A 21120-nucleotide genomic window follows, 5' to 3' on the forward strand; every position below is an offset into this window, starting at 1 on the left:
AATTACCAGAAATGAAACTTTTTGGACAGTGTAGGAGATTGTTCAAGTTAGTAGTTGTGCTATGGCAGGGTCAAGGGTTACTCTGTGCTGAGCCACCTCCTGGAAGAAATCACAGCCCCCAAGATAGGGCACAGTCAGGAGTAAGGTTTTGGATAGAGTTGGGTAGATGCAGACTTTGGGGCTTTGACTTGTTTCTTTTCCTTCTCATTTGGAATTGGAATAGGAAGTTACCCAAACCAGTAAAGGTTGTGAGCCAATAACATAAAAAGGCTATTTCAGACAAAGTCACTGTTGTTTTTTTTTGTTTGTTTTTTAAATTTATTTTTTATTTATTTAATTTTTCCCCCCTTTGGTGATAATTTTAATTAATTTATTATTATTTTTAAAAATCTATTTAATTTTCTGTTTTAGCTAACAATTATTTATTTATTTATTTATTTATTTATTGGTATATTTGCAATTCAAATCATTTTCTGAACTACAAAGTCAGACTTTTTCCTAACCTGCCTGCAGCAATGTGGGGACCCTTGTCAATGTTTCTTCACAACAAAAAGCACCCAGCTGATGCTGGGAGTCATTTGAAATCTGCAGTTTTCACCTGAAGGCCTTAGGATTAAAAATAGCAGCTCTGTTTTCCTTGACACACATCACAGGACGCAGCTCTCTAGTGGTCACCCTCAGAATCGCCACCAGTACAAAAGGGGAGGAGATGGTTCCCAGATGATCGGGCAGCACTGGGCTCCCCATGGGGTGGTTGGGACCCTTGCTCCCACCCGTGCTGTCCCGGGCTGAGCACTGTGGCTAAGCAAGGGCTATGAATGGGACTGCTCGGGCTGCAGCGTGCACTGCACCATTGGGGCATGAAGCAGCAGCCCCAGAGGGCAGCAGAGGCTCCCTGAAGAGGAATATCTCCTAACAGCCATCCTAATTCTCCTGTCCTGCTATTTTTGTCTGATTCCCAGCAGATAAGGAAAGCAAGCCCTTAGTCCTCTACAGGAGCCTTTTTTGGAACTGAAAACTGTCATCCTCATTCCTACTCTTTTCCATTTCCATGAGTGAATGGAACCCCTTCTCTCCATCTCTCCTTAGAGGCTGTCTCTACATCTCTGGTCACTCCTGTTGCTGCCCTCTGGGCTCTTGCCAGCTGAGCCCCATCATTCTTGATGACCAGTGCCCAAAATTGGATGCAGGGTAACAGCTGAGCCTTTAGCAACAGGAGAGGGAAGATTTACTTCATGTGTCTTACATACAACTCTGCTGTTTATAAATTCCAGCAAGATAGCTGAAAAAAAAAAAAAAAATAAAGGCAAATACAATGTCCTGGCAACCCTTGAGATTTGGGCACCATGGAGATGAGGACCTTGTAAGTACACAGACAGAGGCGTGGATGAAATGCAGGCTTTGACCAGTCAGACAAAGGAAAGTGAGCCTGGGTGAGCAGCACAAGGAGCACACTGCTGCTGGTCTGCATGCAAGCCAGTGAACACATTGGGAGCTATGTGGTCATCTCCTCTGGGGACATGCCAGGTGTGGTTGGTGTTGCTGGTGACTCCCAGCCCATGGGGGCTCCAAGCAGCCCACAAACTGAGGGAGTGTGAGCCTTCCTGCTGCTTAGCTTGGCTTTCAGTGCCTGCAGCTGTAGGCATGCCTACTCAGGCTGTTCTCCATTGCTTTCCACCTCTGGAGGAAAAAGCTTTCTGTGAAAGGATGAGCTGTGTTTTTTGTCTCCCCTTCAGCCCAAGCACCAGGCAAGAGGCCAGTGACTTCTGCAGAGTTGGGCTCTGTCGAGGAGACAGCAGGAGGCAAGCGGAGCATCCTGGTGGTGGCTGGAATCCCTGTCACCATAGCGACCGGAGGAGTCCTTAAATATAGATGTGGTTCTTCCCCATACCCTTGCTGTCCTTTCATCTGTAACACAGCAACAAATGGGCTTGACTTCCTTCTGCATGCAACCTGATGGAGCCCCGAAGGCCAGAAATGTGCCGGCTTTATGGTTTTATAAGCCCTGCTACGTGCAGTGTTTGAGGCAGAGACCCACTGATAGTGGGTTGGGTCCTGCGCCATTCACAGCTCTGTGGGTGGGCTCCAAGTACTGGTTGAGCTCCGTGAAAATCCTCAGATGGGTTGGACTGGAATAAAGAATCCACTAGCAAGGCTGGAAATCACTTAATTCCTGCAGCTCCTGGAGGAGATGCCCCATTTTTGCAGCAAAGGCTAGGGATGAAGTGAGCATCCTGGTTGTTGTGTGGCCCCAGCTGGGCTCTCCATGCCGGCACGCCGTGCAGGAAGGTCATGCTCATGCTTTCCAGGCTGTTCCTGCAGGGCAGAGATGTCTCTTACCAGGGCTGCCAGCCACTGCTGCCCCTGGTGTTGAGGTCTGTGACTTCCTTCTGTGGCTGTGAACCAGAGCTCCTGACTTTCCCAGCATGAAATGGGTTCTCTCCTGACAATGCTGTGCTGATGGGAAATGTTTTAGGGGCTTTGTGGTCTTTCACAGGCTGTAAGTATACACCCGAAGAGGTTTCTGGGAGGAGACGGCACTGTATTGAGCAGTAAGGAGGGGCTGAGATCTAGCTCTTGGAAGCTGAAGCTAGTCCAAATGAGACCAGCACTAAATGTCCATGTTAACAGCCTCGTTAACCACTTGATTGGTGAACTGAGAACACTCATGTTATCATGAAGTCCAAGTTATTACAGGGGATAGAAAGGACATCAGCTGCTCCCTGCTGCCAGCCTGGGAGCTGCAGCAACTCTGCATGTGCCCTGGGTCACACTCTGCTGCTGGGAGAGCTCTGCCTGCTCTGTGCTGGGACACATCCCCGTTGTTTTTACTGGTTTCCTTTTTTTTTTTTTTTTTTTTTTCCCTTTGTAAATGCTGTGTAGAGGACTGTTACCTCTGGGATCTTTCTCCCTGTGACACCCTGCTGCTGTCCCATCTCCCTGAGCACCAGCAGAGTGCAAAGGGTCAATGAATGTGTGCTGTGTGCCACGCAGGAGCTGCTTGCACCAGCACCGGACCAAAGGGCTGGGCCAGGACATTGCTGCCATCAGGAATTTAAACCCAACAGATTCCTTGGTGTGAATGGTGCAGGGAAAGCAGATCTCTAGGCAAGAGGAGCGGCTCAGTACCGCAGCATGCCGTGGGAAGCAGGAGCGAGCGTGCGTGCTGCAGAGGCACAGGCAGGCAGGAGCACCCCGCAGTGTGCAGTGAGCCTGCGGAGCGATGCCCTCATCCTGCTGCAATTTGTGTGCACCCAGCCCAGGGGCAACTCCTGTGCACCCACCCGAAGCTCCTTTGCCCTCCTCCACAGTGCTGAACCCCCTTAGGCTGGGCAAAATCACTGTGTATAAAACTCACCGAGTGCCTTTGGTGTCTCCAGTGTGTGATTACACACCAAACCTACCTGTTAAGGTTGTTCATTCCTCGGCGTTCTGCACAGGTTCTTTTAGAAATTCACACTTCTTAATTAAATGTGGGGTTTTACGCCATAGATTAGGAACCAGAGTCCCCAAACTACAGGAATTATTTACTGGTGCAATGTAGTGGGAAAGCTCCCAGGTTCCTGACTTTGCTGTAGCATAGTTTCATTCTGTTAGCTAAACTGTTGTAATTTCATTGTTAGCTTATTATATTAGAAGGGTATTCGGACCACAAAACCAAGTGACTGATTGATCTGGTTTGCTGAATTTAAGGTTTTCCCATAAAATCCTAGTTCTTCTCCTTTGTTCCTCTGTGAAGAAGTGCAATCTGGATCAAGTTTCTTTTTTTCTTTTCTTTTTCTTTTTTTTTTTTTCCCCTCTTAATAACAGTCCTGTCTCTGTTAATATTGGATACTTTTCTCTTGGTTCAGTCACTGAAAATGGCTAATTTTCCTGAGATTGCCTTTGATTCCTACTTAAAGCCCAATAATCAGCATGGAAAATTCCAACCTGAGCAGTGTTAATTGTGACAAAACCTGAGTACAAAAGAACTCTGGTGCATCAGGCATCAGATGCACCTGTTAAATGCAGCCGTAGGAGGCTGCTCTTGTAAACCAGCTGTTTTCTGTTCTCAGATTTATTTTCCTCCTGTTGACCTCTTCTGATTTGGAGCAGAAAGACCTGAGGTTACAAATCCTAGGTTTTAACAACAGAAGATTTGTCTTTGGGACGTTACAGCCAGAAAAGGATATCATGGCTAAACATGAATTGAAAACTCAGTAAAACATCACGGACTTGCCTTTCATTAGCTGGTCATCTTCTGCTTCTCTGTAAGGTTGTTCACAATTGCTACAGGGCTAGCTTCAAACCCAACAAGTGCACTGATCAGTCCGTTGGGGTGGAGAACTGGCAGCAGAAAATGGCACTCAGAATGCCAGTGCTGTACACCTGCTGTGAAGCTGTGAACCTGCAGCTTCAGTGCTGCATGGCACTGGGTGCCTGGGGGCCCCAGGATCCTTTCTAGTAACTGAACATTGGGTGTGCCAAAGTGAGCTGCATCACAGAGACACATTTCAGGGGAAAAAGTAGCTGTCAGGTAGGTTTGCACACTCACCCAGGCAGAGGGGTGATGTTCCTTGATGGCAATGTCACAAGGGGGGACTGAGGACAAGATGCTCTGGGGTGACTCAGCATCACCACTATGTGTGCGAATATTGCTGCAATATTTACCTGCTGGAAAAAATATCCTGTTAGACTTAGAGCTCCCAGCCCATGCAGTGCTGACCCAGGGCACCTGCACATCTCTGGGCTGCAGCGTTCCTGCTGGCACCTTGCTCTTTTGGGGAGCTCCTTCAGGGTCTGGAAGGGCTGCGTTTAAACATGGAAACTGTGAGCACCATGGCACAAAGCAGGCCAACAGATTTGCTTGTATCTACAAAGTCAGTTCCTGTTGGCTGGATGAAAAATGTGCTTTTGTCCATTATTAATGCTGGAGCACCACGTTTCCCAGATCAAGGAAAAGGCTGGGAGACTCCACCTCAGACCGCACTGCACAGACTTGTAAAACTCTGTATTGAAGTTCCTGGGATGGTTCCCTAGATGTTGCTGCTTGTTTGTGCTTGTTCCTACCCTAATTGTTTTTTTCCCATAAGGAACACTTGTTTTAGCTGTTTTCTTACAAAATTTAACTGATCTGTCTTGGTTTACTAAATTAAAATCCAGGAAGATTGATGCTTTTAGAACAGACAGCAAGGGCTGCTATTCACAGTGCTGATTCTGACTGCAGCAAGAACTCTGGAGCACACCAAAAAATGCAGCACTCCCTCTGGGCACACACAGATGCAAGTGGCAGGCTTCGTAAGTGACCCCAGGAGCAGTGTCCCCAGTGTTACCTGCTCAGTGTCTGGAACTGTCAGGACATATTGTCTCTGTGCAACCTTACTTGGGCTCTCAGCACGGCTGCAGTGGGACACAAGTCCCAGGGGTACCTTCACATGGCTTTTTAGGGGAGTTTTGGTGGCTATAGGGGACCAGAGGCAGGAGGGAGCTGCCAGCAGCCAGTGCTGGGGCAGCAGGAGAGCCAAGCTATCTGCAAGCCATTGTTACGCAAGTTTTAAGCTAATTTAGTTTTTATTACTGAGTACAGTACTTGAAAACCGTGCTTTTTATGAGGCATCTTTATTTGAATCCCTTGTTTGCAGCATTCCTGGGGGCTATTAGCTTCTCTAAGTGGGACAGCAGCTGCTGGCAGCCTGGGCATTTCCTCTTGGAGGCAGCACGAACCCTGGGGACTTGCTCAGCTCCTTGAGCTGCTGCTATCCATGGCTGTTGGTACACAGCAGCAAAGCACAGGGCAGGGAAGGACTATGCAGCCACATGTGGAACCCCAAAAACCAGTGCACTTTTAACCAGAGACAGGTCTGGACAAGGTGAGCAAAGATTGCACACACACACAGTGACTGGGGAGGAGGTTGTTGTCTGCTGCTGTACAGAGGAATTTAATTAACCTCTTCTATTGATTTGGACAGAGAACCACCTTCTCATTTCTGGGCAAAGGAGCCCAAGGAAACTGGTGAGAGCATCTCCACCTTCCTGGCATCCCCCATCACACAGGGTGATACAGAAGGTGAGTGAGGGCTGGAGAAACATCCAGCAAGCACCCATGGGCAATGGCTGCTCGTTCTTCAAACCTGACAGTGGGTGAGAAGCTTGGGAGTTTGCTGGGAATTTCTGATTTACTGGGGCATAACGGCTTGAACTCAAGGTCTTTTAAGTTTTGCATTATACTGGCTGGATATTCAATATTTAATGTACAGAAAAAGACAAAGGCAGGGAGCTGACACCTCTTTTGAAATAGAAATCTCCATTATGGTAATCTTGAGGCAGGTCTGTTATTGTTAACACTTTACTTGCTGCAGTGGCCTGATGTAATTGCAAGGGGCAGGGAGGGCAGCCTCGTTTGCCAGGTGTCATAGGAAGGGGAGTGCCAGAAGCTTGCAGTCTGACAGGAGGAGGAGGAGGAGGAGGATGAAGGACATGGGGGCAGGAGTGGCCCTGGTGCAGAAATGCTCCCAAGCATGGTGACTGTCCCCAGCTGGTGACGGCTATGACCTAGGTCAAACAGGACATCTCCTTACAAACAGGTGATGTTAATTTGTCCTCCACAGGTGCAGATGAGTCCTGCTGAACATCCCTCCAGGCCTGGGGAGAATACAGGTGGTGACTTCCAGCCAGATCCTCTGCCCTCCTCGCAGAAGGAAGCTAATGGGTTCTGTAGGAAAGCTGCACTGAGATTGCTTTTTGCAAAAAACAAACAAACAAACAAAGCATTCACCAAAACTCTTAATTCTGCGTTATCATGAGGAGATTGGACAGCAAAATGTTTTTCACAGCACTCCATTGCTAGGAGATCAGAGATGACAGTAAATCTCCGTTTCTAAACCACTCTACTTTTTAGATATTTAATCACCCTGAAAAATGACTTTCTCAACAGAGCAGGGATGTTTTATTAAAGGTTTTGCTGCAAGGCTCTGGGGAGTGCTGGTACCTAAATTTGAAGCCAATGAATGAGATTCTCCTTATGCTGAAGGTGTTGAGCAGGGGTCTCTGCTCTCTGGACAAATTCTCTTTGTTGGGGTATTTAAAAAAAAATAAAGTCATTAAGAATCTGCTTTACTCTCTATTTCCAGCTGAAAAACAACTTGAACAGTAAACAAAGCATCAAAAGAAGAATCACAAGAAATTGCCTTTAAGAAAGGGCCCGTGGCTGCAAACCCCGAGGGGGAGAAGAAACCTCCCTGCATCCTCAGTGAGGGGCCATGCAAGCATCAAGAAAGGTGATCCTAAGAGCTCCATCCTCAGCATTTTCTCCCCATCAACTCCAGATAATGCCTTGTTCTACTGCTGGCACTTCCCTGTCCTGTGGCCAGTCCCAAAACGTGGACCTGCAGTACCCTCCATCGAGCATTGTGGCTCCGCTCAGCACCCTCCTCTCCCCCTGAGTCTCAGGGAACAGAGCTGCACTTTCAGTGAGGTATCGCAGTTTTCATGTTGTAAGCTTACCTCCTGTTTGTTCTGTCTGGTTGGGAGCTTTGGGTGTTATTCCCCTGCAGCACTCATGCCTACAGCAGAAGGGAAGGTTTAGAAGAGCTCATTGCAATTCATGGGGAGTGGTGCAGTCCCATGTGAAGAAGTTTAATCCAAGCCAGCCTTCGAGAATGGTTTATTGCAGCCTTCTGTATCACCCACAAACACTGCAGGGAAAAACAGGGAAGGAGAACAGTGTTAGATAAGCTGCTTTAAAACGATCTTCGTAATCCTGCAAATTAAAATGTATTTTATTAAATATGCATTACAGATGCAAAATAACCCAAGAAAGGCTGGAAGTGACCCTCCCCACAGGCAATTCCTGGTACTCCTGCAGCTGCAACTGGCTGTCACCGAAATGGCAGCTCTCTGGAGCTCAAGGAGCCAGCCCTCGGTGGCACGAGAAGCCCAGCCTTGCCTGGGGGACCTGCCCAGGGTAGCCTGTCCCACTGGCACAAGCCATAACATTAATACTTGCTTGAAATCAGATGTGAGGGCCATCCCCTGTGTTACTTTGCAGCCACAGACATGGGGCTTTCCGACCTCCTTGCAGCTCCAGCATTTGTTGCTGTCGGGTGGCCCAACAGGAAGGAAGAGGAGAAATGAGAACAGGGAATGGCCAAGAAGGGCTGGCATCATGCAGGGTTTTCAAAACTTGCCCATTTGCTGCAAGTTCTTAATAAAAGATGAACAAGAAAAAGCTTAAAATATTGAGTAACACCATCAGCTTTATTCTTGCCGAGGTACCTGAGTCTCTGCCGAGAAGTGTGCCCCCCCCCCATCAGCTGCACGTGGCAGCGAGGAGGCAAAGCATCTTGGCCACGATCACTGAAGGATCTCTCCTAGGATTTAGAGTACATTTGGCTGCTCATTCATCCCCCACCCCACACAGCTTTTGTCAGGTTGCTTTAATCCTCCTCTGTCTCAATTTCCCTCGGTATAAAAGGGGATATCGTGGTATTCGCCTCCCAGGAACCATCTGAAACTGCTGGCTGGCTGCAGAGTCCTTTCAGGCTCACTGATTGAAGAGCGGAGCTGTTCTTACTCTCTTTATCCTGGGAAAACCAGCCATGCTTTGGGATGGCATCACTCCAGCACTAGACCCCAAAGGAGATTGTAGCTGGGGGCTGAGCTGTGTGTCTAGATGGAAACTGGGCAGTGACAAGGGCATGCAAGAGCTGTGGATGTTTCGCCCACCCTGAGCTGCTGCCACTGGGGGGGGGGGTGATGGTTGGAAAGCACAGACCCAGAGGCCCCCCTGCTGCCCCACAGAGCCCCTCCAGCATGCAGGGAGCCACCCAGGGACCTGGCTGGATTTTCCTTACAGCGCTGGCTGTGTTTGCTTTGACCACACAGGGAAGGTGCTGCCAGGGACTGGAACAGGGAGCTCGTGAGCAGCCCCGGCAGCTAGCTGTGCTGCCGAGTGTCCTGTTGCCAAAAGCCTTTCCTGAAGCAGCCGTGCCAGCACAGTCTCTTGCAGCAGGAGCCGAGCTCCCTGTTCCCCCTACTGCTCTTTCCCAGCACCGCTGCCCCTGGAGCAGGCAAGGGCTCCCTGCTGCCTGCTGGCAGGCTGCTTCTCCAACTGCTTAGAGCACCCAGGCTGCCTCCAAGCTGGAGTGAGGAGCATTACCTGTGACCTCTGGTGGCAAACACTGCTGGGTTTGCAATGTTTATCTAGTCCCAGCCCTCCCCATCCGTGTCTTCTGCTCAGCACTGGAGTTCCACAGAGCTGCCTGGACTCAGCAGCAGCCTTGCTGCCTTGGAGCCCTGGCTCTGCCTGCAGGCAGCATGGGGCTGGCATGGCACAGTCCCCAGGGCTGTAAATGTGCACTGCTCAGGGGTGTAAACAGCCACAGGGCCACATGCAATCCCCAGCAGCTGGGTGCTGAGTGCCTAGTACTTGGTCACCCCTCCCAGTGGTCACTGCACCACCATGGCAAGAACCAGCCAAAGGCCCTGGCTCCGCTGCCCTCCCTCCTGACAGGTGCTGGGATGACAAGCAGGAACCTCCAGGCCCCCGGAGCCTAATAAATCCCCAGCTGCTGAATAATACAGCAGGTCAAATTGCCTTACTGAATTCCCTGCTTAAAGCTGGGTGTTAGGTCACTTGTTACAGGTGGCTGCCAGCCCTGTGCCAGCTCTGCCTGCACAGCACAAGCAGGGAGAATAAAGGGTCTGCCCCCGGCCCCAGCATAGGGTGCAGGGGACAGCAGCGCCCCTGTGCCACCTGTCCCAGGACCGAGCACTGCTGCAGGGCCCCAGGATTCAGTCCGTGGTGCTGACAGCTAGGAGAAAATTACTTTCTCAGATCATTTTGCAAATTCCCTAGCAGAGAGGTGACAGGGACAAATTGCCCAGCTGTGGGCATTTATTCCTCAACCAGCAGAAAAGCCTGGGAATTTTTTCTCCCTGAAATAATTGTCTTTGACATGGAGGGGGGGTCTGCTGGAGCCATCCTTGGGGAGAGGAGCAGCGCTGTGTGCTCGTGATCAGAGAGCACAGAGGCTGCTTAAGAGCTACAAGGGAGGAAATGCACATCCTGGGAGGGACAGGAAGCTGAAGCCAATGGGGATAGCTCCGAATGTGCTTTGGGAACCTCAATCAGAAAAGTTCTCTGCCCCCTGTTTGTACGGGTGTATTTCCTGCCCTGTTCCCAGAGCCACCAGAGCCCAACTGGCCCCAGAAAGGCAAGAGCACGGCTCTGCCTGAGCCCTGCTCACAGCGGGGTGAGGGGAAGCCTGCCCGGCACCTGGGGTCCATGTGGTGTCTTTGGGCACCCCTGAGACTTCACAAATGTGTCTGAGAAGTCTGGACAAGCTGAAAACATCACATCCTTGCAGGACAGGGTCCCCATGTGGCTACTGCTTTCCCAGATATGAGAGGTCTGTTCTCACCTCTCCTTTCTCTTCTACATCTGAGTCTACAGAGACTTTGCCCTCTGCCAAGGAGTGTTTGCCCTCTGTTCCTGGTCTCTGCTGAGACCTCTCTCCACCTCCAGTTTTTACAGACTCCCAGCCCCACAGCTCAGCCCTCCCAGACCCTTCAGTGCTTCTCTGAGGCCCCCAGGGAGCTGACAGAGCTAAGACTCTGTTTTTTGGCCCTACTGCTGTGGACTTACAAATATAAATGAAAAACTCAGGAAAGGCTTCCTCATGCCATGGTGTGAGCTGGGGTGGTAGAGGGCAAGGTGAACAATGGAGCATGGGGACAGGCTGAGGGACAGAACCACTGCTACCAAACCTTCTCAGGGCAAGCAGAGCCTGCTCCCCCCAAAGCACTGTGGGCTTGCAGCTATGGCCAAAACCCTCCTAAAAGAGCTTTCAGCAGCAGAGAATGTAATGGTGATGGAGCCCAGCTGTTCCTGACACGGCCATCCAAGCTCTGCTTGGGTGTTCCAGGGAGGGCATGGCTCTTTAAAGTTCATTTTTGGACCGTGTTTTGCTATCTGCTTCCAGCATTTTTCCCTGGTACTCCAATATTTTCATGCTTCTGGGCTCTCGGTAGTACAAGAGCTCTGCACCACACATCCCAGTTCTTTCTGCGCTTTTCAGCACTTGTTACAGACCTCTGCCAAGAAAACTGATAATTCTTTTTCCCCTTTTAAGGGAAAGGATCTGAGACTATAAAAGAAAATGTCCATTATATCCAACGTGGCTGGAAAGAAAATCCCTGAAAACTCAGGGAATCCTTAAAGGGACATAATGGGAAACACGCTGTAACTGAGACAGCTCATTGTGTGTGGCTGTCTTTACGCTCACAAGTACAAGTACAGGGCCCCAGGGCTGTGAGAACAATATGGGTTATTGTGACATCTTCTAGCTCCTTTTAGAACATGAAAACCAGCATCCCCTCAGCATTGGGAACCAGCCAAAACTCGTGGGCCACCAGAGCTGCCGTGCCGCTCTCTGCTGGAAACCCATTGTTCTGAATGCCATTGCTGTGATGGTCACGGGCTTGTTTGTGCGCGAGGATCCTCTCTTCCTCCCAGCCATTTGTTTGCTGTGACCAGGAAAACAATGTAAATCAGCCTCCCCTCTTGCTTCGCAGGATGGACGGAAGATGCCAGACTGTTGTACGGGCGTGGGTGTTTGTGAAGCTGTGATACTTTTCCTTATGCAGGCAGAGGAGTCACTGCGGATCAGCAGAGGGATAGCTCCACATCCAGGCTCAGCCTGCTACGCTATCACGCTGCAGCCCAACAAATCCTGCCTTCCACACATTTTCTGGCTGGCAGGTGAAATCCATATCGGTGTATACTCCTGACTGTGGGCCCAGGAGAACACACTTAAGCCATACTCTGTGCATTTCCTCTTAAGTACTTGAGGTTGAAGGTATTCCCTTGTCAATAAGTGCTATAATAGCTGGGAAGGAAGTGGGTTTGCAACAGACTGCATTCGGGCATTTGGCTGGCTCCATAGGCTGTGGAAATAACAAACGACAAATTAAGTATGCAGAAGCTCAGGGTACAAAAAATATCAATCAAAAGGAATATCCAAAGCAAGAGCGGGTTAGATAACCTTGGGGAAGAGAGAGAAAGCTGCACATTCCTGCATCCTCAGGCCTGCACTGCCCCTTGCTGACAAACTTGCCAGTCGTGGAACAAGAAGTGCTGCACAGAATGGACATCCCGGGGGGAACATCCTCTCCTCCCACCCAGGCTGCTTGATCACTCCAGGCACAGCCAGCTGGAGGGGCTGCTGGGCTCCTTCCTGCTGCTTCCACCTGAGGCTTGAGTACGATTTTTCATCCCCAGCTTTTGTGGAAGGGCAAACGCACAGCAGCGCAGGAGCCTGTGCCTCCATGCTGCCCCTTCATGTCCCCCCACCCATGGCTGGTTCTCTGGTCTCTTGCCAGAGCATGTGCATGACATGGGCAGTGTATCAAGAGCAATGTAGAAAGATACAAACACCCTGCTAATAAAACTGATTTGCTTCTTTTCCAGTGATTTAACTGTACTGAATCTGATGCATGTCCCTGTATTACGCTACTTGTCATTTTCCCTCCCACCATTCTCTTTCCACAGGAGAGCGTACTGCATTTGTCACAACAGGAGATAATGCACCCTGGATGCCAGTGCTAACAAACAACCTGCTCTCATGCAGTGCCTGCCAGCTGGACATTTCAAGGCTCTTTGTAATCATTAACAGATTTAGCTTCACAGCCCTGGTCAGGAATTTTCATCTCTATTGTGAGAAGGGTAAAGTAGGGTCTGGAGGTGAAATTGTGGGAAAGCGAGAGGAGAAATGAAGTGCTCTGAGTACTGGTTGTAGGCTTGCATGATGTGAGGGATCTACATCAGTGGAAGGGCACTGGGCTGGGATTAAGCTGGTCAACAATCTTTGCTCCCAACTCTTCCTCCCACCTCCCCACTGAGTGCTTCTCTATGCCTTTACTTCCCCATCTGCAGAAGGAAAGTAGGGACCCTCTTCTCCTTGTAAAAACTTCTGAGATATACAGATGATATATGCTGTTGTGGGAGGTATGGAGAATAGGATCCAGCCAAAAAAATACTGTTTGGGATTTCAGAAGGTCATCTCTTAAGATGACATGGACATTCAAATGCCAAAGATAGCAGCATAACATCGATACTGTGTACACTAGGAAAGGGGAGCTGGGTAAAGGGAGAAGCATGGAAAGCAAGGAGAAGCCTTTCCCAAGTTAATCACACAAAGCCAGACATCAGGCTCCTGTTTTAGAAACCCTGAAGTGGGAATTGTCACTAAGGACTCCAGGAGCCACGGTCAATCAATGTAAAGAGGAGAATGTAAAGAGGAGAAAAGGCTAACGAGCACAGCTGTGCACCTCTGCTACCCCAGCCTAAGCAGGTGAGCTGCGTTAAGTGGTGCTAATGTACCCATTAAACAGCATTAATGGAGCCACAGGCTCCTGGTGAGGTCCGTTTTCTCCTGTTAGGAGGGAAGGAGGAAAGTGGTAGAGAGAGACTTTGAATGTTGCGGTGTTGCCTTTTCTGTGTTTTCCGGTTAGAAGATGCTCTTTTTTTTTTTTGTTATTATTATTACATGTAGATCCCTAATCAAAACAGAGATCCATTTATATTCCTCCCGTCTCTATCTGCAAATGCATGCAACAATCCTGAGAACAGGCTCTTGCCTTTGATGAGAGACTGCTGGGGCGAGGATGAGGACCCAGCTCACCCCCAGCACACGGATTGCTGCGTGGCCTCGTTGAGCTCAGCTGCTCCTAGCTCAGCAAGCAGGGCCTAGAAAGCACTGAGGGCCCTGCTGGGCTCATCAGCACTCTGCTCATCCTTCTTCTCCTAGCTCCCATCCCTGTTCCTGCTTTCACGGCTGGTACCACCGGGAGCCGGAGCACGGTGGGGATAACCCTGTCCCGCTACGGAGGGATGCTGCGGCTCTCCCCTCGGTGCTAGGGCTGCTCTGGGCGCCTTCCCCCGCTGCAAATCGGCCTGGGGCGGCGGGGCGAGGCCAGGAAAGCGTTAACCTTCCCTGCAATGCTGCATCCCAGCTCACGGTGGAGCTGCCTTCCTCTCTTCCACCCCCAACTTCCAATTCACTCCAAACAACTCCGGGACAGAATTGCAGGGAAAAGCTGGAGGTTCAGCCTCGACTTGTTGATCTCCGTTTACGAGGCAGCAGAAGGAAGCACCGGAGCTTTCCTTTGTGTCCTCGCCGGGAGAAGGGCGGGGGAAGGAGGGCAGATGCGGCTTCGGCGTTGACGGCGGGCAGGAGCGAGGAGCCGCAGCCGAGGGAAGGCCTCGGAAAAGCTTCCTGCCGAGGGATCCGATTTACCTCCTTTCGCTTCCCCTCCCCCTGGGCTTCGCGGACAGACGGGAGCGCGGCCGCCATCCCTGCGCCTCGAGGCTGTCCGCGGGGGGATGCGAGCGGGGCCGCCCCGGCTGCCCGCCCCGACGCACCATGTAGCCGCCCTCGGCCCCGCACAGCCCCGCACCGCCTCGCTGGGAGCCCGCAGGAGGAGGTAGGTGCGGGCCGGGCTCGGCCCGGAGGAGGGGAGCCTTCCCCCGGCCGGGGAGCAGCGGCCGCGTTTCGCTGCCAGGGTGGGGGGCACCTAGATCGGCGGGGAGAGGGGCAGAGCCCCCCCGGAGCTGCGCGGCTGGGCAGGGAGAAGCCGTTCCTTCCTGCGCCGGGGTTTCTCTTCGTGCCATCTTGTGTAAGCAACAGTGCTCGGGGCTGTTCTAAGCCGCTGGCTTTGCGAGGAAGGCTCGGGGGTGGTTCTTATTCCCGTTTTCGTTGGTTTCCCTCTTATGCAGTGGGCTGCGTGGAGTGGGGGGGTGGGCGTCCCTGGGTAGCCCGGAGAGGTAGAGTGGCTGGAAATACTCCCCCGTTCCCTTCCCCGGCGCTTTCCTCGGGAAAATTTGCGAGGCTGGAGTTATAAAAAGCTTCAGCTTCTCCCTGGCTCCTACGCGGAGGGGAGTTGCCCCGGGAGGGTCGCAAGGGGCGGCCGGGGGCTGGTGGTGGCAGGGCCGCTTCTCTCCGGGATGGGGGCCAAGGCGGCAGTACCCCCGGTGGCTGTCGGTCCGGCTCCTTTCGGGGAGCTTCCCCTCGCAGTACCGTGCAGAGCCCTTTAATCCACCAATTCCCAGCCTTTCTTCCAGAAGCAAAACCCACAAAAACCCGCACCACTGCCGTGCCCAACCTCCTCTCCCCCAGCACCGCGCGTGCAGCCGACCCTCCCGCACAGCTCCTGGGTCCCAAGGTGGTGGGTGGCGTGGGGGGGGGAGTCAGATCCACGGATTTAGGGGTGCGGGGGCATCACCCATCCGCCACCCGGGGGAGCTCAGCGGCGGCTCCTCCGGCGGCCACGTGGGCGCGGGCGCCGCGTTCAGCACCACGGGCGCGGACAGCGCTTGCCCGCGGCCGCCCGCCGGGGCGCGGAGCGCGGTTCAGCACCACGGGGGCGGACAGCGCCCGCCGCGCCCCCTGAGCTGATTAACGGGGCCGGGCGCTGCCCCGCGGGGATAAGGCCGGCCTCGGGCCCCATGGTTGGCTTCTCTTACAGCTCCGGGGCATGGAGGGGAAGGAGAGGTGAGGAGAAGCCGGCCCCCCCCTCCCCTTCCCTCCCCCGCCAGCCCTCGCCCCGCGCCACGCCTTGGAGCAGCCAGCCTGAGGGGGACCAGAGATGCCTCTGGGGATGAATAAGCATGGATCTCGCTCTACTACCTCTTTGCCTCCGGACCCCACGGAGATCGTCAGGAGCAAGGCCTGCTCCCGCAGGGTCAAGCTCAACGTGGGGGGGTTGGCCCACGAGGTTCTCTGGCGGACCTTGGACAGGTTGCCACGGACCAGGCTGGGTAAGCTCAGAGACTGCAACACGCATGACTCCCTCATGGAGATCTGCGATGACTACAACCTGGAGGAGAACGAGTACTTCTTCGACAGGCATCCCGGGGCATTCACCTCAATCTTGAACTTCTACCGTACTGGCAAGCTGCACATGATGGAGGAGATGTGCGCCTTGTCCTTCAGCCAAGAGCTGGACTACTGGGGGGTGGATGAGATCTACCTGGAGTCCTGCTGCCAGGCCCGCTACCACCAGAAGAAGGAACAGATGAATGAGGAGCTGAAGAGAGAAGCTGAGACACTGAGGGAAAGGGAAGGGGAGGAATTTGATAACACTTGCTGCGCTGACAAAAGGAAAAAGCTCTGGGACCTCCTGGAGAAGCCCAACTCCTCTGTAGCGGCCAAGGTAAGATCTCCACCTCTTCTCAAGTCTTGTGTATATTGGCTCACGTCTGCAGTGATGGTTACAAGAGGTGTTGCCCTCCTGCCCTTGCTTTAGTGTCTGGGCAATTGTGGCTCAATAGATGCTGTGATCAAAGGGGAGAAAGACCTCCCAGATGTGAATGAGGCTTAACATATGCTTTTTGGGTAGTTTGGAAGGTATCTGGTTTGTGCTTCTCTGAGGGCCACATAGGCTGGTCAGTGTGGGAGCAGCTCCACCGAGTCCTGGGTCAGCATATGCTGATTGCTGGGACTGGAGGTTGGTAGGTTTGTTATTCAGTGGTCTGTCCTGATGCGTTGTGTAATGGAGATTGCTTTGGGCCCAAAACATGTGTGTATCCTACTGCTTAACAAAAATGGTTTTTAAACGAGGAAATCTACTTAAACTCCTAGACCCAGGTCCAGTTCAGAAATAATGCATTCCTTTTTAGGATGACTTCAAAATTTTGTGAAGTGCATCTCCTAGATATGTGTATCACATACTCTTAGGCTGCAGGTCTGCTAAAGCTAGCATCTGAATTTCTTCCTTTACCTGATTCCAGCCTATTTAAATCTCCCTGTACAAAGCTGCTGCAGCTCTGTCTCTGTCAATAGTTGAAGTGCTGCAACTCTGAAGTTGGTGCCAGTGCAACAGATCTATTTGAAAGCGTTTGGAAGATAAGATCCTCGTTAGGAGAAACCAGTGTCAGAGTTGGCTCTGATAATTTAGCTGTCTCATGTTAGTCACATATTCTTCACTGAGGAAAATCTCTGTGAACACAGTGATTCAGTAACCATGGGGACAAAAGTAAAGGGGGAGAGGTTGAAAACTGTAGGATGGATAACTGGAAAGCATGAGAGACTGAGCAGCAGGGACCAGAACTTGCATTTTCTATGTACCAGCATCCTCACAGTTTGGCAAAGAAGTAGAAAGTGACATTATAGAGGTGGCTGAGGCCTATCTCTTTTGTATGTGCATTTGCAACTGCAAACCCTGGTTCCATCCCTCAGGAAGCTTGGGTTTGGAGGGCTACTTATGAAAACAGGCTTTTCCTTTCCCTGTCTTCTCTCCTGGAAATTTTGCACACCATGAATGGAGAGCATGTGTGAAGTTTTGGGAAGGGATTTTAGTAAGTGTGGAGCTAAATGGCTCATTCTCGCAGGGGAAGGAAGAGGCATGGTCTGCTACTGAACCGATTATCACTTTTTTTAATGACAAACGGAGCCCCAGAACGTCTTTTTCTCTCCAGATGACACTGTGCTGAATGCATTAATCATTTATAAGGCTCCTTTGGCACAGTCCTGGAATCCTGAAACACAGGCCCCAGGCTTCGCTGTCTGTGGCACTGACTCAAAATCCATTAGAGACTGTTGATGTTCATGGTTTATTGTATATGAGTAGGGGGTCATCCTTGCCAAATAAGTGTCTTTTGTGATTTATAAATGAAATACACTCTAGCTTCATTTTCTGAGAAAATTCTCGGAGTAAGTGCATTTGGAATTGCAGGCTCTGGATTAATTGAGAGTGAACTGTAATGCATTATTATCCTTCCCATTTAAAGCTCCCATTCTATGGCTTCTTTACTGTAATGAAAATGGTTGCTGTATGTTCTCAGACCTCAAATATTTCAGCAGTTCTCAAGCACTGATTTTAACTCATTTCAAGTGTAGTAAGAAAAATGGGCGTGATGAACAATTAGTTTACCAGGCAGGGACAGGAGAGTTGGTAAGCCTATTCTTTATCTGTTATTCTCCCTGCTGGTGGATAGCTTTTCTCTCCTGCCAGAGTGTGCCCTTTGCTTTCATCACCTTCATGAGAATTCTACATATTGAATAGGCTGGGCCCAGTCTTCATCTTCTGATAGATGGGCACAGGGATAGGGACTTGGCAGCCTGACCTGTTATCTGACCTAACCAGCTGTGCCCAGGCTCCACTTCAGGCTGCATTCTCTAAATCTGAGCCTGATGGCTGAAAAAAGCTGTCCAGAAGCTGTCTGTTCAGTGGAGCACTTTTGCTGACACTACAGGTCTCCAGGAACTTCTGTCATCTTTCCTAGAGCCAGATTTGACCTGCTTTGCCAGGTCTGGGTGCTCCAACTGTTCCTATAGAATAGCATGCTTTGTTCCCTTTCTGAGGTTTAATGACTGTCACTGGATGACCTAGTATCAATTTTCCCCCAAATTATTTTCCTTTCACTTACTTTTTTTCTCCAGATTGTACCACTCAATGCAAAAGGTGTTTTTTTTTTGTTTGTTTGTTTGTTTTGTTTTGTTTTTCTCATTTAAATATAACATGTACAGGCCCCCTTCATGTTCTCTGTAAGGAATCTAGAAAATGGCTACAAATGCATGTTCTCCCTAAACCCAGCACAGTGTCCTAGTAAGCCATGCGCCATTATTTAACTCCTGCTCTGGCAAGGTGGGTTTTCTTGCTGGCTGTCAGCATTGTTTGTATTTTAACACTTTCTGCACAACACCTAACCAGATCCCTCCATAACAGCTTGCTGCAGAACTTCTCATGGTGATACTGGGATTAACTAAATCCTGAGAGGGCGAGTCATTGTCTTGTTTGCTTAAAAAGGAATTATAGGTGAAGTACCTCAGGGTGGAAAACAGCCTTAAAATAAGGGAAGAAGAATCCCCCAGCCCATTGTTTTTGTTGCTCTGTTATCTGGTGGGGATTTGCCTGTACCTTTTGACTTATCTGTCTGGCTTTTAAACTAACCACCTCATGGCAAGCACTGACTTATTTATGTCTGATGTTACACCCTGTATGTGACCAGAAAGAACATTCTGTTAGATCCTGTATTACCCACTCCTTGAGAGCCTCCAGATCTCTCAGATGAGGAATTAGATGGCTGTTGAAGCCCCAGGGTTACTTGTCACCAGCCTGTGCTAGCATAGGGGTGTTTGCTTCTTCCCTATGACACTTCATCCCCTCGTGGCTGTAACCAAAGCTGCACTGTCCTCGTGAGAGGGCCTGAAGGGCTGCATGGCAGTACTCTGGCTGATCACCCCTGCACATGGAGTGCCCTTCCCTGGCATCAGGCAGTGCCACAGGCACACGAGCCCTCTAACCCACCGGGCTGCTTGACTCTGAGGCTCTGTTGCACTGCTGAGCTCACTTCACTCAGTGGCGAAACTCACATGCACAAAACTCAGCATGAGGAGGGACTCCATAGCAAATGAAAAAATATTGAGTAGACATTAATTTAATTAAACTCATTTCTCCTTTTCTTACCTCGCAAGACAAAGGATCAGTTTCTCCTGCTTTCTGTGACTTTACTTGCCTGTATATCCCTGTGAAATACCCACTGCAATCTATGTGGCTGCTTCCTTCTCTTCCTGTGATTGCTGTCTCTGCGTGTTCCTGCTAATTTCTGTCACTCTCCCAGTAGTTTGTTTGTTTTTATAACATTTCTCCTGTACTTTGGTGTACTCACAAAATCAATTTTTGACCATGAAGGACTTCAGTGTTCACTTCTGTCTGGATTTACTTCTGAAGAAGACAAGTATGGATATTTTCTGGAATAGTTATTACATTTTGTTGTGTGGTGGTTTTCCCTTGTAGTTCCCTTAGGGAAGGAAACCAGCTCTCCAGAAGCCAAACTGCTGTAGCTTTTCCTTGGGACTTGGTATAAGTGTTGGAGCAGCAGTGGCTAGTGCCTCTCCAGCACTCTGGTTTGGGGGTTTATCTGAATTGGCCTTTCCCTCACCAAGGTTAAGCCTGAGCAGCTGGTTTCTGCCAGCTGCAACCCAGTTAGCAGCCTTGGATTTCCAGAGTACAAGTCCTTCCCATAGCTGTTGTTTTTACTAGTGAAACTAGTTAGGATCTGTGGGTCTATCTGCCTGGAGAGGCATTCATGTCCCCTGGGGCAGCCAGCCTAGCTGTAAATCCAAGTAGACTTCAGAGCATCCTGAAAAATCCCAGGCTGCAGTTGTTTCCTGCTTTCCAGTATAAACACAAAACAAATCAGAGCCACTCAACACCTTAATTAGCTTATATGGTATTGGAAATCCTCTGATCACTTGCAGAAGTGCTGGAAAGATCCAGCATCACCTTTTTTGCATCTTAGGGAGAAAAGAAATCCTTCCTATTTTGAGTTCTTACGAATTGTTTTCCTGATCAATATCTGAGCAATTAGTGTTGCACAGTGGGGGACAGGAGGGGAAAAGCCTGCTTGTCTTACAGACTCCTGTGCGTGTGCTGGGTTCATCTATTTTTCTCTTGCTGTCCTGAAGGCTGAGAAAAACAGGATGACATCATCCACTTTGCAAAAAGCTGCTCTGCATATCTGCATGTCAAGTAGGCTATGCACTTCCTCTCTGCTCTGGAGGGCTGCTTCCACTTCTCGCTTGTTCCTGTCTTGTTGGGAGCTCAGCTGCAGCAGTCCCTCCATTCTGGCAGGCTACTTCTCATCTTTTTGCCCTGGTCCAACAATGCCTTTGCCAGTTCAATATCACATTTATCCTTGAAAACATGCAACTCCAATTCAGTAATCTTATTATGCATGCCTCTACATTTGTTGAACAGCTTTTCTCGAGCTGCCCGCTGCTCTCTGCTGCTAATCTCTGGGAGCATTGCTTAGGGATTGAAGAGGTTGCTCTGTAAGCTCTCTCCTTATTATTATTGATAGTAGGGACAAAATAAGAATGATAAAGCCTCTTGGAGATGCATTTGCTACATCTAAAGCGTTCTTCCCCCACATGGGCTTTCTATTCCTGTCCCTCCCTTATGGCGTGCCATTTTCATTCATCTCCAAGGCATTCAGCAGAGGAAACCCCTCTCCCTAATTGTTGGGGTTGCATCTCAGCCGTGTCTTCTGTCTCTCAGGCTCCCATTTCAGGGCAGGTGTTGACTGTGACTGTTACAGCTAGATTACCCACATTTTGCTGGCAGCTGTCTCTTTCATTT

The 21120-nt window shown here is 50.3% G+C and overlaps 1 protein-coding gene and 1 long non-coding RNA gene across 5 annotated transcripts in view; both read left to right on the forward strand.

Moving 5' to 3' along the window:
- The first annotated feature begins 342 nt into the window (after positions 1-342).
- Positions 343-8434, forward strand: LOC137865461 (uncharacterized). 4 transcript variants are annotated; one of them, XR_011101907.1, is made up of 6 exons: positions 343-4516; positions 5143-5277; positions 5622-5849; positions 5949-6046; positions 6588-7009; positions 7110-8434. It is a non-coding gene; the product is annotated as an uncharacterized lncRNA (long non-coding RNA). The 4 variants fall into 4 exon arrangements; XR_011101908.1 differs by having other exon boundaries at positions 343-1527; positions 1737-4516; positions 6588-8434; XR_011101906.1 differs by having other exon boundaries at positions 344-1363; positions 1737-4516; positions 6588-8434.
- Positions 8435-13394: 4960 nt separating this feature from the next.
- Positions 13395-21120, forward strand: part of KCNB1 (potassium voltage-gated channel subfamily B member 1) — a 112721-nt gene continuing 104995 nt past the window's right edge. The window contains exons 1-2 of the mRNA XM_068700542.1: positions 13395-14463; positions 15505-16191. Of these exons, the coding sequence (XP_068556643.1) occupies positions 15625-16191 (567 nt within the window). The 5' untranslated portion in view covers positions 13395-14463; positions 15505-15624. The remainder of the gene's footprint in view (positions 14464-15504; positions 16192-21120) is intronic.

This window comes from Anas acuta, chromosome 16, assembly GCF_963932015.1.
Source record: "Anas acuta chromosome 16, bAnaAcu1.1, whole genome shotgun sequence".
NCBI classification, from domain to species: domain Eukaryota; kingdom Metazoa; phylum Chordata; class Aves; order Anseriformes; family Anatidae; genus Anas; species Anas acuta.